Source organism: Sinohyriopsis cumingii, chromosome 3, assembly GCF_028554795.1.
Source record: "Sinohyriopsis cumingii isolate HCF-2022 chromosome 3, ASM2855479v2, whole genome shotgun sequence".
Classification (NCBI taxonomy): Eukaryota; Metazoa; Mollusca; class Bivalvia; order Unionida; family Unionidae; genus Sinohyriopsis; species Sinohyriopsis cumingii.
In genome coordinates this window covers 90989203-91003385 of record NC_142963.1, presented here as the reverse complement: position 1 = coordinate 91003385, position 14183 = coordinate 90989203, and the positions used below count along the sequence as shown (strand labels likewise).

General features: G+C 33.5%; 1 protein-coding gene across 6 annotated transcripts in view; it reads right to left on the bottom strand.

Annotated features, from left to right (window-relative positions):
• LOC149803274 (uncharacterized) overlaps positions 1-14183 on the bottom strand; it is a 386506-nt gene that overhangs the window by 166759 nt on the left and 205564 nt on the right. For all 6 annotated transcript variants that reach the window (XM_089952942.1, XM_089952943.1, XM_089952944.1 and 3 more), the window contains exon 12: positions 3122-3384. In XM_089952942.1, coding sequence (XP_089809068.1) covers positions 3122-3384 — 263 coding nt within the window. The remainder of the gene's footprint in view (positions 1-3121; positions 3385-14183) is intronic.

Below are 14183 nucleotides of genomic sequence, written 5' to 3'. Positions count from 1 at the left end.
TATGGCACAGTCTAGCAATGCACCTGTCTTAGGTAAAGTGAAGAACCATCTCTTTCTCATAGATAATGATTCTGCCAGGATATCACAGCAATAATAATAACATTGTACATGTATACATGTTGAAGGAAACAACAATAAGAATAAAAACATTTCACGTATCTCTTTATGTCAATATATTTTTTATATAGAGGAATACACTATAGCCTCTAGCTGCCCTTTTATGTTATGCACATAGCTGCCAACCCTCGTGGACAAAAATAATGTTTATGGCAAAAAAACTGATTTTCAGGAATAAATACCGATTTCTAAAACTTTAATGCATATGTAACTATTTACAAACATCATTAAAATAGGACAATAACTTAAATATTTAATGTCAAAGATGCATGTGTTGCACTCTTGTACCTTCAGAACAGGCATCCTATTCCATTCCATTGCACATCCAGAAGGTGCACACTGAGACACAGGCTGTTTATGGAAGACTTTTCCACAATTTATTTTTTCAATCATTATCAATTTTAATTGACCATCTTTCATTTTTCATCTGTGCTGTAATACCTCAAGCACTTACCCATACCTTAGATGTATACTCAAAAGTAGTATACCATATTTACCATATATATTGGGACATGATAAAATAATTGTTTTCTTTCCTGTCCTCGATCCCCGGCCGAGTCATACCAGAGACTTACAAAATGGTACTAACAGCTGCCTCGCTTGGCGTTCAGCATTAAGAGGTTAGTGTTAGGACTGGTCGGCCTGGCGTCAGGATAATGTGACTGGGTGGGACATCATCTTACATGTCTGCGGCATGATGCCCCAGTGCTAGACATCACTATAAACTGCCACATTGCAGACATCGTAGCGATATGACTGAAAAATTGTTAAAGCTACGTTAAAAATCAAAATTACATCACATCTTTCCTGTCCCAGAACTTATGGTGAAACTTTTTTTACCTAGGTCATATGTCCCAAGACTTAAGAAACAAAATAAATTTGTATTGCATTTACGTTCACCCTCCCCCCAGCACATTGCAATAAAATAGATAAACAAAACACTCATCTGATAATAAGAAGAAAGATTTTTTTAAAAAAATAAACAAAGATGGCTGAGATATGTTAACAAACTTTGGTTCCTTTTAACCAGTATTCACGGGAAGTTTGAAAATAAATTGAAACAATGGAACAAATTTTAAAGTGATACAATAAAGTGCTTTGTGCACAGATGTCCATGACCCAGCATCGCCCAGAATATCTGGAGAAAATAAATCATGTGATGAATTCATGCAGGCCAGAAAAGAAGCAGGTGATTTTGGAGAGGAATATAATCAACCGACATACTGAAGACAACTGCCATTCATGCATTACACAGTGTTAGGTACAACATGACCATGACTGAATTATATCCAGGTCTATTGCATGACAGTATCTCTCAAAAAAAAATCATTATCATTACTATTTGCCCACACACATCAATGCTCCTTTGTATTAACTATAACTACAGATGCCAAGCACATAGAAGCCTGGGTGGTGAATAAACACAACTGGCAGTGAGCAGTAAACTCCTTCTTTGAACTTACTGACAGGACATCAAAGCCAAAGGTTATTTTTATTACAAAGCAAGCCAACATTGGAAGCCAACTTTGGATACTCTGAAGAGGGATTTTTTCTTTTTTAAAAGGATATCAATTCAAAGGTTATTTTATTGCAATTTATTTAAGTGTGCTGATTTTTGGGGGTGATTTTTTTTTAAATCTAAAAGATGGCTGAGATTTGGTAGCTAACTTTGGTTCCTTTTCACCGGTATTCACAGAATGTTTTAAAATAAATCGAAACAATAGAACAATTTTTAAAGTGATACAATATAGTGCTTCGTGCACAAACATCGATAACCCAGCATCACCCAGAAGATTTGGAGAAAATAAAATCATGTGATGAATTTATGAAGGCCAGAAGAGAAGCAGATGATTTCACCAACAATATGATCATTAACATGGATAAAATTCTAGTGTACTTTGATCGCATTCCTGGACAAACTGATGATAAAATTTGGGTCAAAAGTGTGAGAATTAGACTGGTGCAGATTTGAAAAAAATCTGCCTTTAGTCCTTGCAGGTTCCACTTCAGGTGATGTGTTGCCTCTAACAATTTTTCACAGTATGAGAAAGCTAATAAAAAGTATTCATGCACTGAACCAATGGATAGTACTTGTGCAGGAGAAGGGTTATGTTGATGAGATGCTGCTGCAGTGGATTAAAGAGTTTTATCTCAAGCACACAGTTTTATATTTATAAAATAAAATTTCAGTTGGAGTGCACTTTCCAACATGTAATTTTCGAATGAATTAAAAGGTGTCCCACAACTTATGACTTGGAAAAAAAGACGTGTCCCAGAACATACAGTGCACAAAAAAATTACTTGTAACATTTATTTATGGTTACCAACAAAAACGGTGTCCCAACAAATACGGTAAATATGGTAGTGTACCCAAACCCCTGAAGAACAGGATCCTTAACAAATGGGATAAACAAGGTAACTCTTAAATCGCTTAACAAACTGAATTCTAAAAGGGAGAAAAGGTTTCCGTTACTAAATTTAAAATACAGAACAGAGAGTGTAACATCGAGATTAAATAAACAGTAAACACTCGCTGCATGCAAATTTTCTCTGGTGATGAACTGGGTATAATGTCCATACAGCATCGTGACCTTGAGAAAGATGACCTCTCTATGCATGTTCCAGGCCAGGTGCATGGGTTGATCGCATCATACTTACAATTTTCCACTCTGTGGGAAGATATATTCATATCAAGTGGACAGTGGTTTTTCAGAACAAAAAGGTATAAAACAACAGAATAGTGATGGGTAATTTATTACCAGTATTAAACTGTAAATCAAAATATTTTTATGAGTATAAAATTCTTAATATTTAGCAAGGAAACTAAAGTTCTTTAACCTGCAAAAAATCTAAATTCCCTGCCCAACACAGCATTTACTAAATGTGCAAATATTTAATGAAAATGAAATACTATGATTTATTGTGCTAGTATCTGCTGAAAACTTGTACATTAAGAAATAATGGCTAAAGTAAAACCAGCCACATCAGAATATACTTAACATACCAGTCTCTGCAAATAGCTGGTGGGTACTTGGTGTTATTCTTGTTTAGGTCAGACCCAGTACTTTTCTTGGGGACCAGAGCAGGTTCATTGGTACAAAGATTTGTACCTAAATGATGTTTCTTGCTGATGTGTGGCATCTGATCAGTGTCTGATGTACTATTTGTATGCATCAGTCTCCTGTCTGCTTCAAAAGATGATTGGTCATGTTTGTTCCCCATCATCATAATATTCTTGTAATGGTCTTTAATATACTTCTTTGAATCCTAGAAAACAAAACTCATATTGGTCTTGTTTCACAAAGTATAGATAATTTCATCTATGACATCAGGCTAAAATGTATTAACCAATTATAGATTGTTCTTCATTCACTGAAACCAATTTTTACTCAGTATCTATACCTTCAACTTCAATATTCAAACTTCGATATACAGACATAAAAATATATCAATTTTTTATAATCTGTAATAAAGCTGCTTTTAATTTAGTTTCTAAAAATCTGTCTAAATTGATTTCAGCACACATAAGGCCTCTGCAATTACTACTATTAGAATCTGTGTATATTTTGTGTGTGTGTGTGATTTGGATTTTTAATGTAGCTGTAAAAAAGTTCCGTCATTGCTACAATATCTGCAGTGTGACAGTTTATAGTGATGTCTAGCACTGGGGCATCATGCCGCAGACATGTAGCATGATGTCCCACCCAGACACATTATCCTGACATCGGGCCAACCAGTCCTAACACTAACCTCATAATGCTGAGCACCAAGCGAGGCAGCTGTTAGTACCATTTTTGTAGTCTTTGGTATGACTCGGCTGGGGATCGAACCTGTGACCTCCCGCATCTGAGGCAGATGCTCTAACCACTAGGCCACCTGATGTATATTTTGTAATATAGTATCATGAGAAAGTAATGGTTCATGTCAAAACATGAGTCTGTATTCTTGAGAAAATCTGAAAAATCCACCTGAAATGTGAGAATAGATATTAATGTGCTAATAAATTAGACAAAAATAATCATATTTATTAAGATGATTTTTAGGATTCATTATCCTGCAACTCTGAATGAACCATCTATTACTAATCTGGCTTACTACCTGCAGTTTAAAAGAAATCTGACTGCATATACACATCACTAATTATTAACTGATGTACATGTACCTTAGTGTCATATTCATTTTATTCCAATCTCAATAAATAAAACCATAATGTGTAAACCACTATGTCATTGCAGATAAGGCAAAGTTTCTGCATGATATTGGCATATACTAAAGTCAACAGTGCTTTACTTTAAATAAAACTATCTGTAACATTTATTGTATTTGTATGAGGCATTGGAAAATATAAAAACTGAGTCACCTATTACGGTAATTTAACTTTGAAATAAATTTCTTACATTATAAGCTGGTTGTTTGGAAAACATGCTAATTCAGAAGAGGGTGGAACTAGAAAATATGCAGCATGTCAGTCTTACAAACATAACTGGGACTTATTTTAATACACCAAATCAAACCAAAAAGTGTTCTCTGTCTCTTACATTACCTCCTACTCTTTTCCAGAGAAATATTTAAAAGAGCAAAACAAATTTCATACATAAAAAGGCTCTATAAAGTTAAGCAAAATCTAAGTCAATCTTTTCAATTATAGATGTCCACCTTTGTAAAATGAACACTTTACAGCACAGATCAAAATGATGTTAGTGTATTGGGACACCATTGATGTGTAGTTATGATATGTCAGATGATCAGTGTATCATTTTGCTATGAACTAACTCTTTGAGAAACTAAAATCACATATTGCAACTTCTGCCTCTTTTTTAAAACTGAACAAAGAAAACAGTCACCTCATTCAAGCATTTACGAAGGATGGTGGGCATTACTGGAGTTAGCTGGAGACTGTATACATGTTATTCTGTCATAGGAGAAAGCAAGAACTCTTCTACAACAAGAAAAGTTTTTTACAAGTCACATTATGTATCATAAATAAAATGGACACCTCAACCATGTGTTTCATAGTTTAAAATCAACAGTTTTGTTGTCAACATAATAAATGGAAGGAAGAACCCCTCTATGGTAAATCCTTGACTTCTAACAAATGAGAGGGATGAGTGCATACCCTTGTGAAATAGAATTCTTCAAATTCTGAACAGTTCATGAAGTTTATGAACTATTTTAAAACTAAACATGAAATAAAGTTTGATAAGGCCCCTAAATTAGCAATAACTTAAGTATTTATAAGAGTTATTGTTATGGTTATGCAATATCCAATAAATATCAACTGCACCATATGTACACATAATCTAATAAAATAGTATGACATTTACAGCTAATCAAAAACTCAAATTTAAGTCAGGTTTTTGGACTTTCTTAAGTCCTCAAAAACTAAAAGTGCATTCAAGAACACATCTGAGCTTTTGACCGAAGATACTTTTTGTAACCATCCAACATGTATGCAAATTGTGTACATTTTCTTGCTTGTGTTCACCACTAACAAGCAGAAAAATGAAGGCAAAATGAGTTCTTTAGACCATCTGTCATTATATAATTTTAGACCTACTTCACAGTAACACAAAATGCCATTTTAATATTTAAAAAAAAATAATAATCTAAAGATAGAGGATTTCATAACTGGAATATTTGGATGACAGCAGCTAAATATAGAACAGGTGCACTGAGGAATTATGTTCTCAACAATTAAAAAAATAAATGAAAAAACCAAGCAGCTGATAATGCTACTTTTGAATAAAATCAACTGCTAAAAGGGAGTGAAGGTAGGAAATAAAATACCTGTATAATTTTTCATTATCTTGATCATGTTAAGTTGCATTATTTTAATTTAACCTGTTTACAAGTTTGGGGTAATTTCCCACTGTATGATTATGTCAACTGGGTTCTGTTATGATTTAGTGATGTTATGTGAAATATGTCACATGGGAAGTATTCTGACATAGATTATGAAAATATTGTGACATAAAGCCATAGGATGTATATAAGCTGAAGGGACAATTCATCCCTACTTACTATATTCTTGTTCTGAAATCAGTCTGCAGATATATTTAATGTTGTATTTAAATATAATTTTAGAGGAATTATTTCTTTGGATTATTCACTGGAATTACAAAATACTCATTGACTTTGGATTAAAACATTATTCTGGGATTACAGTGAATATGTTTAAAGACATTCTGAACAATGCCATTGTGACACTTCAGCATATTTTATGATGTTGTACATCAGCACATTCTGGACCTGGAATTCAATTGGGACACTATTATTTTGGATTTGTGATAGAAATCTTTTGGCATTATTTTGGATTTAATATATAATAATGTTAAGTTCCTATTAAATTTTCATTTCATAATTTAGAGAATAAAATATTAAGTTTTACAAAACTTGTTGGTTTTGCTTCTATTATGTACTTAGTTTAAGACCATAACGTCGTAACATCTTTTATTTTATTCTTCTAAGATTTTAAATATATTGGCACTCAGGCAAACTGGATAATACATGAATAATAATATGAATCATACCCATCTATTAAAGTTATGAACCCAGTGCTGAAGCCAGCAAAAATGCAATGTCCACTTCTAACATTGTTCATTTGATTCAATTTCATGTACATAGTTTTAAATTATCATCTGCAGACTAGATTTAAATAGACCTACTCAGTAGGCTACTTGCACATTATAACACAGAATAACACAATTGATTACAGCAATTTTCAAAGAAATATTTAAAGAAGAAAACAAATTTTGTATTATTAGAGTTCAATGTTAGTGCAACAATGTGTGTAAAATCTGTTTTTAATTATTATTAGTAAAAACAAAACAAAACAAAAATCACATAATTAAAGCTTTGGAATACATATATTACCCTAATGAACAACACCAGGCTAAAGTGTTGTTTATATAGCAAATTATCAGTACATTTGCAAATGTAGGACAGTAATGTAAAGGTAAAATGGTATTGTTTTCAGTAATAATATATAAGACAGTATCTGTTCAAGCCCAACAATAGCCTTTGTTTTCTTTTTTATCTTTATTATCATTTCTTTTGATTTTCTTTTCAATATAAATAAGTTTCAAATTACATTGTTTTCTGTGAATCATACTCATTATGTTCAAACCATTTCTTTATTTCTGTCTATTTTCCTTTTGTTAAATGTTTCTAATCAATAAATTAAATGATTATCCTTCCAAAGGTTTGAATTAGGAGTTTTAACTCACAAAGTATTTTCATTAAAATATTATAAATTCAATTTCAATAATTACCATAATTACACATTAACACTGTAAAAAAAATACCAAGGGTAGGGGAAGTTGTCAAGGGTTGTTTTTAGATAATTATGACTATACCCTACTGAGGAAGTGCAAACTACATGCCTTTCCCAATGGCACATCAAGACAGCTGGCCTGGACTGTGGCACAGGAAGGTATCGCACTGGTGACCCTTAAGATTATAAATCTGATGCTCAACCAACTGAGCAGCTGCATCTCCCCCACACCCAAAGGAAAACATAACCATAATATAACAGATATGATAGGGTTGTTTGAGTTGTATGATCAGAGACCAAAGATTTTTTAATAAAGCTATTTCAATGACATTTTTTCCTCTCAAAAAGTCTCAGCCTCTACACCCTCCAAAGGAAAAGAAATGCTGGTTTCCTATGTCATAAAAGGCTGGTGTGTGTATCATGTAAATTGAAATAAAAGAGATTTAATTCATTTTTGACATTTTTCATAAGGTCTCCACTCAACTGCAAAAAAATATATGACTAAGCAAAACTTAAAGGGAAATTATCACAAGACTTGTGTCCATCAATTTTGGGTGGACTGTGTTGTCCTATATGCCTATCTATACATGATTAGAAAGATATAGCTACACATGAACATGGGGTTCATGCACAAATACATTTCGATATTTAACTAAGAGCATCCATGAGGACAGAGAGAAGTTCTGTGAATTACCCTAGCAAGAAGAATGTTTAGTAAAATTCAACAAATAATTTATTTCCAAAGAAGACAAAGTGAAAATTCAAATGAAGCTTACAGTATTGTGAATTTATCCCAAATAATCCTAAATGCTCTATCACAAGTACAAGAGCATGTTTCGAATGAATTCCAGGGCTTGAATGTGCTGATGTACTAAGTACTAAGTCTTGAATATGCTGATATACCACTAGTCTACATGTATCCCAATGATATAATTAGGGAAGAAAGAGAACTTTCTGGGATATACCAACTACATATTCTACATCTGGTAGGGATTAACATCTCTGTTTAAATGAAAGTCCAGCCATTTTTAACTTAATTTATTATATTTCCTCCCCCAGTCAAAATGCTGGAATATTCCACTCTTCCGAGAAAAAACTCTCCTCAGTACACTGCCACAGCTTTTTAACAATATCAAAAATTGTGATGCAATCACTCTGATACATGACTGCTACATAGCAAAATGTACTACCAATGTTTGAATTGTAATGCAAAATTTAAACATCACCAATCATTAGTGTAACAAAATTACACACAATGGAAACAGTATATCTTGCAGCTTATGCAGTATAATCTTCAAAAGAAAAGAAGCTCCGTTTAACCACAAGAAAAACTGAAGTGCTCTATGTATACCAACTCAACAGAAACCAAAATCAAAATATCTTCAGGATGAAACAAACAAATGAACAACCCTAACCAGTTCTGATGGGATTGTACACCCCAATATTTCTGGAGAAATATATTTTGTAGGAAGGGTTCGTTATTAAGGACCCATGAAACCCAACAATAGATTGCACTGTACCACCACCTGGAATGGAATAACAGATGAACAATCCCAAACAACTCGTGTGGCATTATTTAGTCCAAGCAATCTGGTTGTTGTTCTTGTTGTTGTTATTGTTTTAGGGTTTAATGCCATTTTTCAGCACAAGATAGGCTATACATGGCAGCCAGTATAACTGGTGGAGGAAGAGCCCTGGAAAACCCTGGGAAGAACCACTGACACATGAGAAGCTACTGGCAGGCTTTCTCATGTACCCACATTAGCCAAGCCTGAGACTCGAACCCATGCAGACAGCGGTGAGATGGCAGTAATCCGGAATGGTGAGCACTTTAGACCACTTGGTCACTCGAGGCCCCTCCAAGCAATCTGGAAAACAGTTCTTTAATAAAGAGTGTTTCTGAGGACCTCATGACCCCAACAATAGTTTGGAGTTCACAACCACATGTTGCAACCATAGGCAACTTGATTTATACAGAATGTGATAATAAACCTTGTGAAGTTATGATAAAGTCTTAAGAAATTGTAAAAAAAAACATATATCAACCCTATAGACAATCTTATAATTCCACAAGGACTTAAAATCAACAAGCAGTTTGAAGCAGCTGCAGACATGATTTCAACTGGTAATTTTGTACAACAGCATGGCAGTTTCAAGTATTGCATAACAGAAACTAACTCTGTCATTCTATAATATAAAAACAAATTATCTGTAAATCTAAAATAAAAAAATTCATAAGAGTTTTCTAGTCCTTTCTTTGTTGATACCCCTCTTTATAAACAAATTTCTGTATGTAGCCAAAACCCAGCTACAAGACAATGGTTTTCTTTGGAACCCAGATGCTACAACAATAAAAGTCACGACAACTGTCACAGTACCTAAGAAGTAGCAATAACAGCTCTACCAGCAACAAAGGAATATATAAACAAATTAATCAACCTGAACAGTTTCCTCTAATGAGTTACAATAGTAACAAACTGGTTAGAGACAGGGGGTGACTAGACCACCCCAGCAGATAGGAAGGAAACAGGCCTCCACATACATTCAATCATCATCTTTGCTATAATGTAAGCTTTCCCCAGCCAATAAAATACAAAACTGTCTTGGTCACTGATGTTCTGAACATTTGGTTTTGATTCTTAATTATACACTGTAGCAACATATGGCTACTACCTATGTACAAAAGGTCTGCACAGCTTTTGTGTGATTATTTATGGTAAAGAAATACATTTTGTGGCAATCAAAGCAGGATTTTGAAACCTAAGTCAATGTTAAAAATAGACATAAGCATAACTTTTTACATGAGAGAGAAAATATATGTCAGAGGTAACCAACCATAGTGAATATAAATATTAACGTAAGTTAAACAATGTTGCAAAACAGAAAGATATATTTCTACATGCTATCATTGACTATTATGCATATGGTGTGCAAATGCAGAAATTTTATTGGTATCTTGTTTTTGTCAATCAGTTTCATAGAGGCTTGTTAGCCACACTGTGGTTCATGAATAACTATTATTCAAGAATTGTTTACAACATTTTTGCTGGGGTACATCCTTAGCCTCAATGCCCTTCATCCTTCACAAATGCTTGGAATATACAACCACAGTAGGTATTTTCTGTAAAGCCTTCAGCCTCATACGTATACACAACATCTTTAAAGACAGACAACAAATCAGCAGTCAGTCATCAAAGGGAAATGTATTCAGAATTGCTGAACATTAAATAACCAGTAAATCAAAATCAGAACAAATAATACTAGTACTTATGATTTACTTCACCATCATTTACTCCTTTAAGGGTGAAAACAAACAAGTTCTAAATGATTAATTTCAAGTAATAACTGCCTCTACAAACACCTTATTACTGTCATGAATATTCCTCAAATAAAACTTGTGAATTTTTTTTTACCAATACCTAGTGTGCTGTTTTCAAGATTTCTTGCAAGGAACAACCTTGTCTAACAGCATCTGATGTCATAACAGCTCTGTAAGAATGATCTTTGAACTTAAAAGCATCAATTTCTGAAGTTCTAAAATTGTTTTTAACCATCAAGCAATGACACTAGTTGTCACAGCTGTATATGAACAATAAGATTAAAAAACCTGAGTAAATTTCCGAATATTCTTTGTTCTGTCAATGTAAAGTAACAAATTTAGGATGCATTGCACTCAACTTCTCATTATTACAATGAATTGGTTGTCAATGGAAACACTAACTTTATCCTTAAGTTTTCAACAAATTAGAAGATCTTAACATTTTTTGTCACATGTTATATTACATAAATTCAAAGATATTAAAGTTGGTGCTCTAGGATCTGTTGATAAAGAACTGAGATCAACCAGTTTTGCTGTTAACACATTAACCCATGCAGGTTTTTGTCGTTTTCATCTAAAATTCAAGTAGGAAACACATTTTGAAAGTTATTTCTGAATACATCCGAAAATACCAATTTCCAGGTGATCTTCCAATAACATACTGCCTAGTTGTGTTAGAAACATTGTTTTTCATTGACTATTTGGCTCGCGCATGAGCAGAAGGGTAAAAGCTGGATTTTTTGGGGTTTTTTTTCCGTATCGAGACCACTCTTTATTCCAAAAGCCCATCTTATCCTACTTTTTGCAAAGGTTCATCTCTCTGTTTGCAGTTCATACTGGTCTGACTTAGATCTGAGACCAAAGAGTCTAAAATCCTAACACAAAATTGGATTCCAAACACGGATGAATTTTGGGTAGAAAAAAATCGGGTCCAAAAAATTAGGTTTTTCTGTGTTTTGTAGTGCAACTAGAAATTCCAAATTTTTTTGGTATCATTGTAGAGTTACATCTGTCTACCTTTCTATAACACCATCCACTATAGTGTATCATACATGACCTTGACGCTACAGAGCTTGGTAGTAGGCTACTACCTCCTGCCACTTAAACTCAACACCAGGGGTCAATGTGTTAACAACCTCAATGATATACTTCCCAGAGGAGAAAAAGTACACAGGTATTTCAAGACTGGGCTACATCCCAAATGTCCATGTATCATAGTTTGGATGGACACCTGATGCACAACCCTTCATGTATCTATTAATAAGTAATGATTGATGCACCAGTCATTACTGAACACTTTCAATATTTAAAGCAACACCACCTTGTGAGTACTGATGACATTATAAGTATTACCTTTATTTATAATGAAATTTAAACATCAAAATTGCTGTTACCAGAGAGACACAAGAGTGTTTAATTTCCATGATTTTATATCAAACACTCCATTTTTTCCGTGCCAGATTGTACTGCTTATTTATTGTCTAGATGCAATGGTAATGACCTCAACAGCTGTTCCTGGAATTCCTTGGTTTTGGAGAACTCTCCTTATAGAATCACTGTGACTAAAAGGAAGGTTTACCCTATGGATGAAGTTTTGTGACATGTAAATCTAATTGGAAGAGAAATCAACATGACAAAAATAAGAGGAAACAAAGACTGCTGTCCAATCTGGACCAATTTTAAAGTGCTTAAACATTATTAGCAATAATTTTATTCAATATTTTTGCATAAACATTAGAAGGGGGAAATATTATGGGGTTGGCCCATGCCATGAGAAAGAAAAACTATTTTTTAAAGCACCTGGTTCTGGAAACCATGATACAAAATTCTTTGTTTGATGGTTTAATCTGGATGTGAAGAGGTGAATTTCAGGAATACAAAACTGTGTAGTCCTCAAACATTTTCTCTCTTTAGCATCTATTTTGTGGAGTCTGAAAAGTTTATAGAAAGAAAATTTGCCTGGATATTATATTTACCAGCAATATGGACTGCTGATATGAATATATTCCTTCCAAACACCATTCCAACATCTGCCTAGCTAACTGATCCAAATGAATAGATGACATCCCACCCATGTCATCTAACATACCAGATAATTACAGTCAGGCTGAATCCCAATATGCTCCTTCTTATTATCTCAAACAAAATAAAAAATAATTTAAAGGACATAAAATTTGCTAACAACTCTAAGTAACTGACTTGAAAGTTAGTCACACTTTTTGTCCATATACCAAAGACCGACCTTCCTGAACAAATCACACAAGCTCCCCACCTGGATAGTGATGCTGTTTTAATAGTAAAAGCAGTCTTCTCTTGTCTGAGGGCTGTTCCATTAAAACAATTAAATGGGACCCAGGGAAGGCACTTTTAAGTAGGGTACTCACCCATAGATGCAATTTAGAATTTTCTCTTCATTTTAATATGATCTCAGTGAATCAAAATACCTTAGCATTTATTATAAAAAAATTGCCTTCCCTGGGTACCATGCATGTTTTTAAAGAATAGCTATGATTAATTTCCTTTCTTACCCTCAAAATTTTGGTAGACTATCCAACATTTTTGGCTTTACATGTACCAACTTTAAACCTTGTAGACATTAATAATGACTACAATTTCAATTTTCTTTCTTAAATCCTCTCACAATAGATGAAGTTGCTACAAAAAACTAAAAATTCTGAGTCTGCCTCAGGGTTGGTAACTGAGAAGAATTTATCCTCATCTGTAGCCATTGCCACTGTAAAAAAAAATTCTGCCAATCTACGATGAGTAACAAATGTAGCTTGGACTCTCTTCAGCTGGCTCTCCCAACACCACAATATTAAACTGAGTATCTACTAAATAAATATCATAACATTCCATGGCAATGCAAGTATAACTATGAAACACATGATTCAGGTGCCCCGTTTAAATATGATGCATGTGATTTGACCTTTTCTTAGAAGAGTGCCTGTCTCCTATTACAGAATAACATTATGTATACATGTGAGGTCGAAGGCTTTATGGAAAATAATGTTTATAATATTTTTATAATTACAATAACTGTCCAGTAAAATAGAATGATAAAATCAACATAAATGATACAAGACCTTGCAAAATCTTAAACAATTTACAATGTGCTACAAATCAGCCACAAAGGCATTTTTGCAGAAAACCAATGAGATATTTCTCTAAATTGTGTCTTACTGAAAATTTCTCTCAACATATGCTTTTCTCTGTCTATCTGACAAGAGGAGTCTATGATCTTCAATCTGTGCAAATGCGAACAATTCTGAAGTACTCATTAAGCTATAATGGATAATTAATGACAGGGTACTTTTTTCTACGTAAAAATCTTTACTTGGGGATATATGTTCAACAATGGGTAGTGCTAGAAAATGCACATGAATCAATACATTTTTAAGTGATTTCAGAATACTTGGCCCATAATTATGTAAAAAATTAAAATTTTAACAAAATACTCCAACATTTCACAAG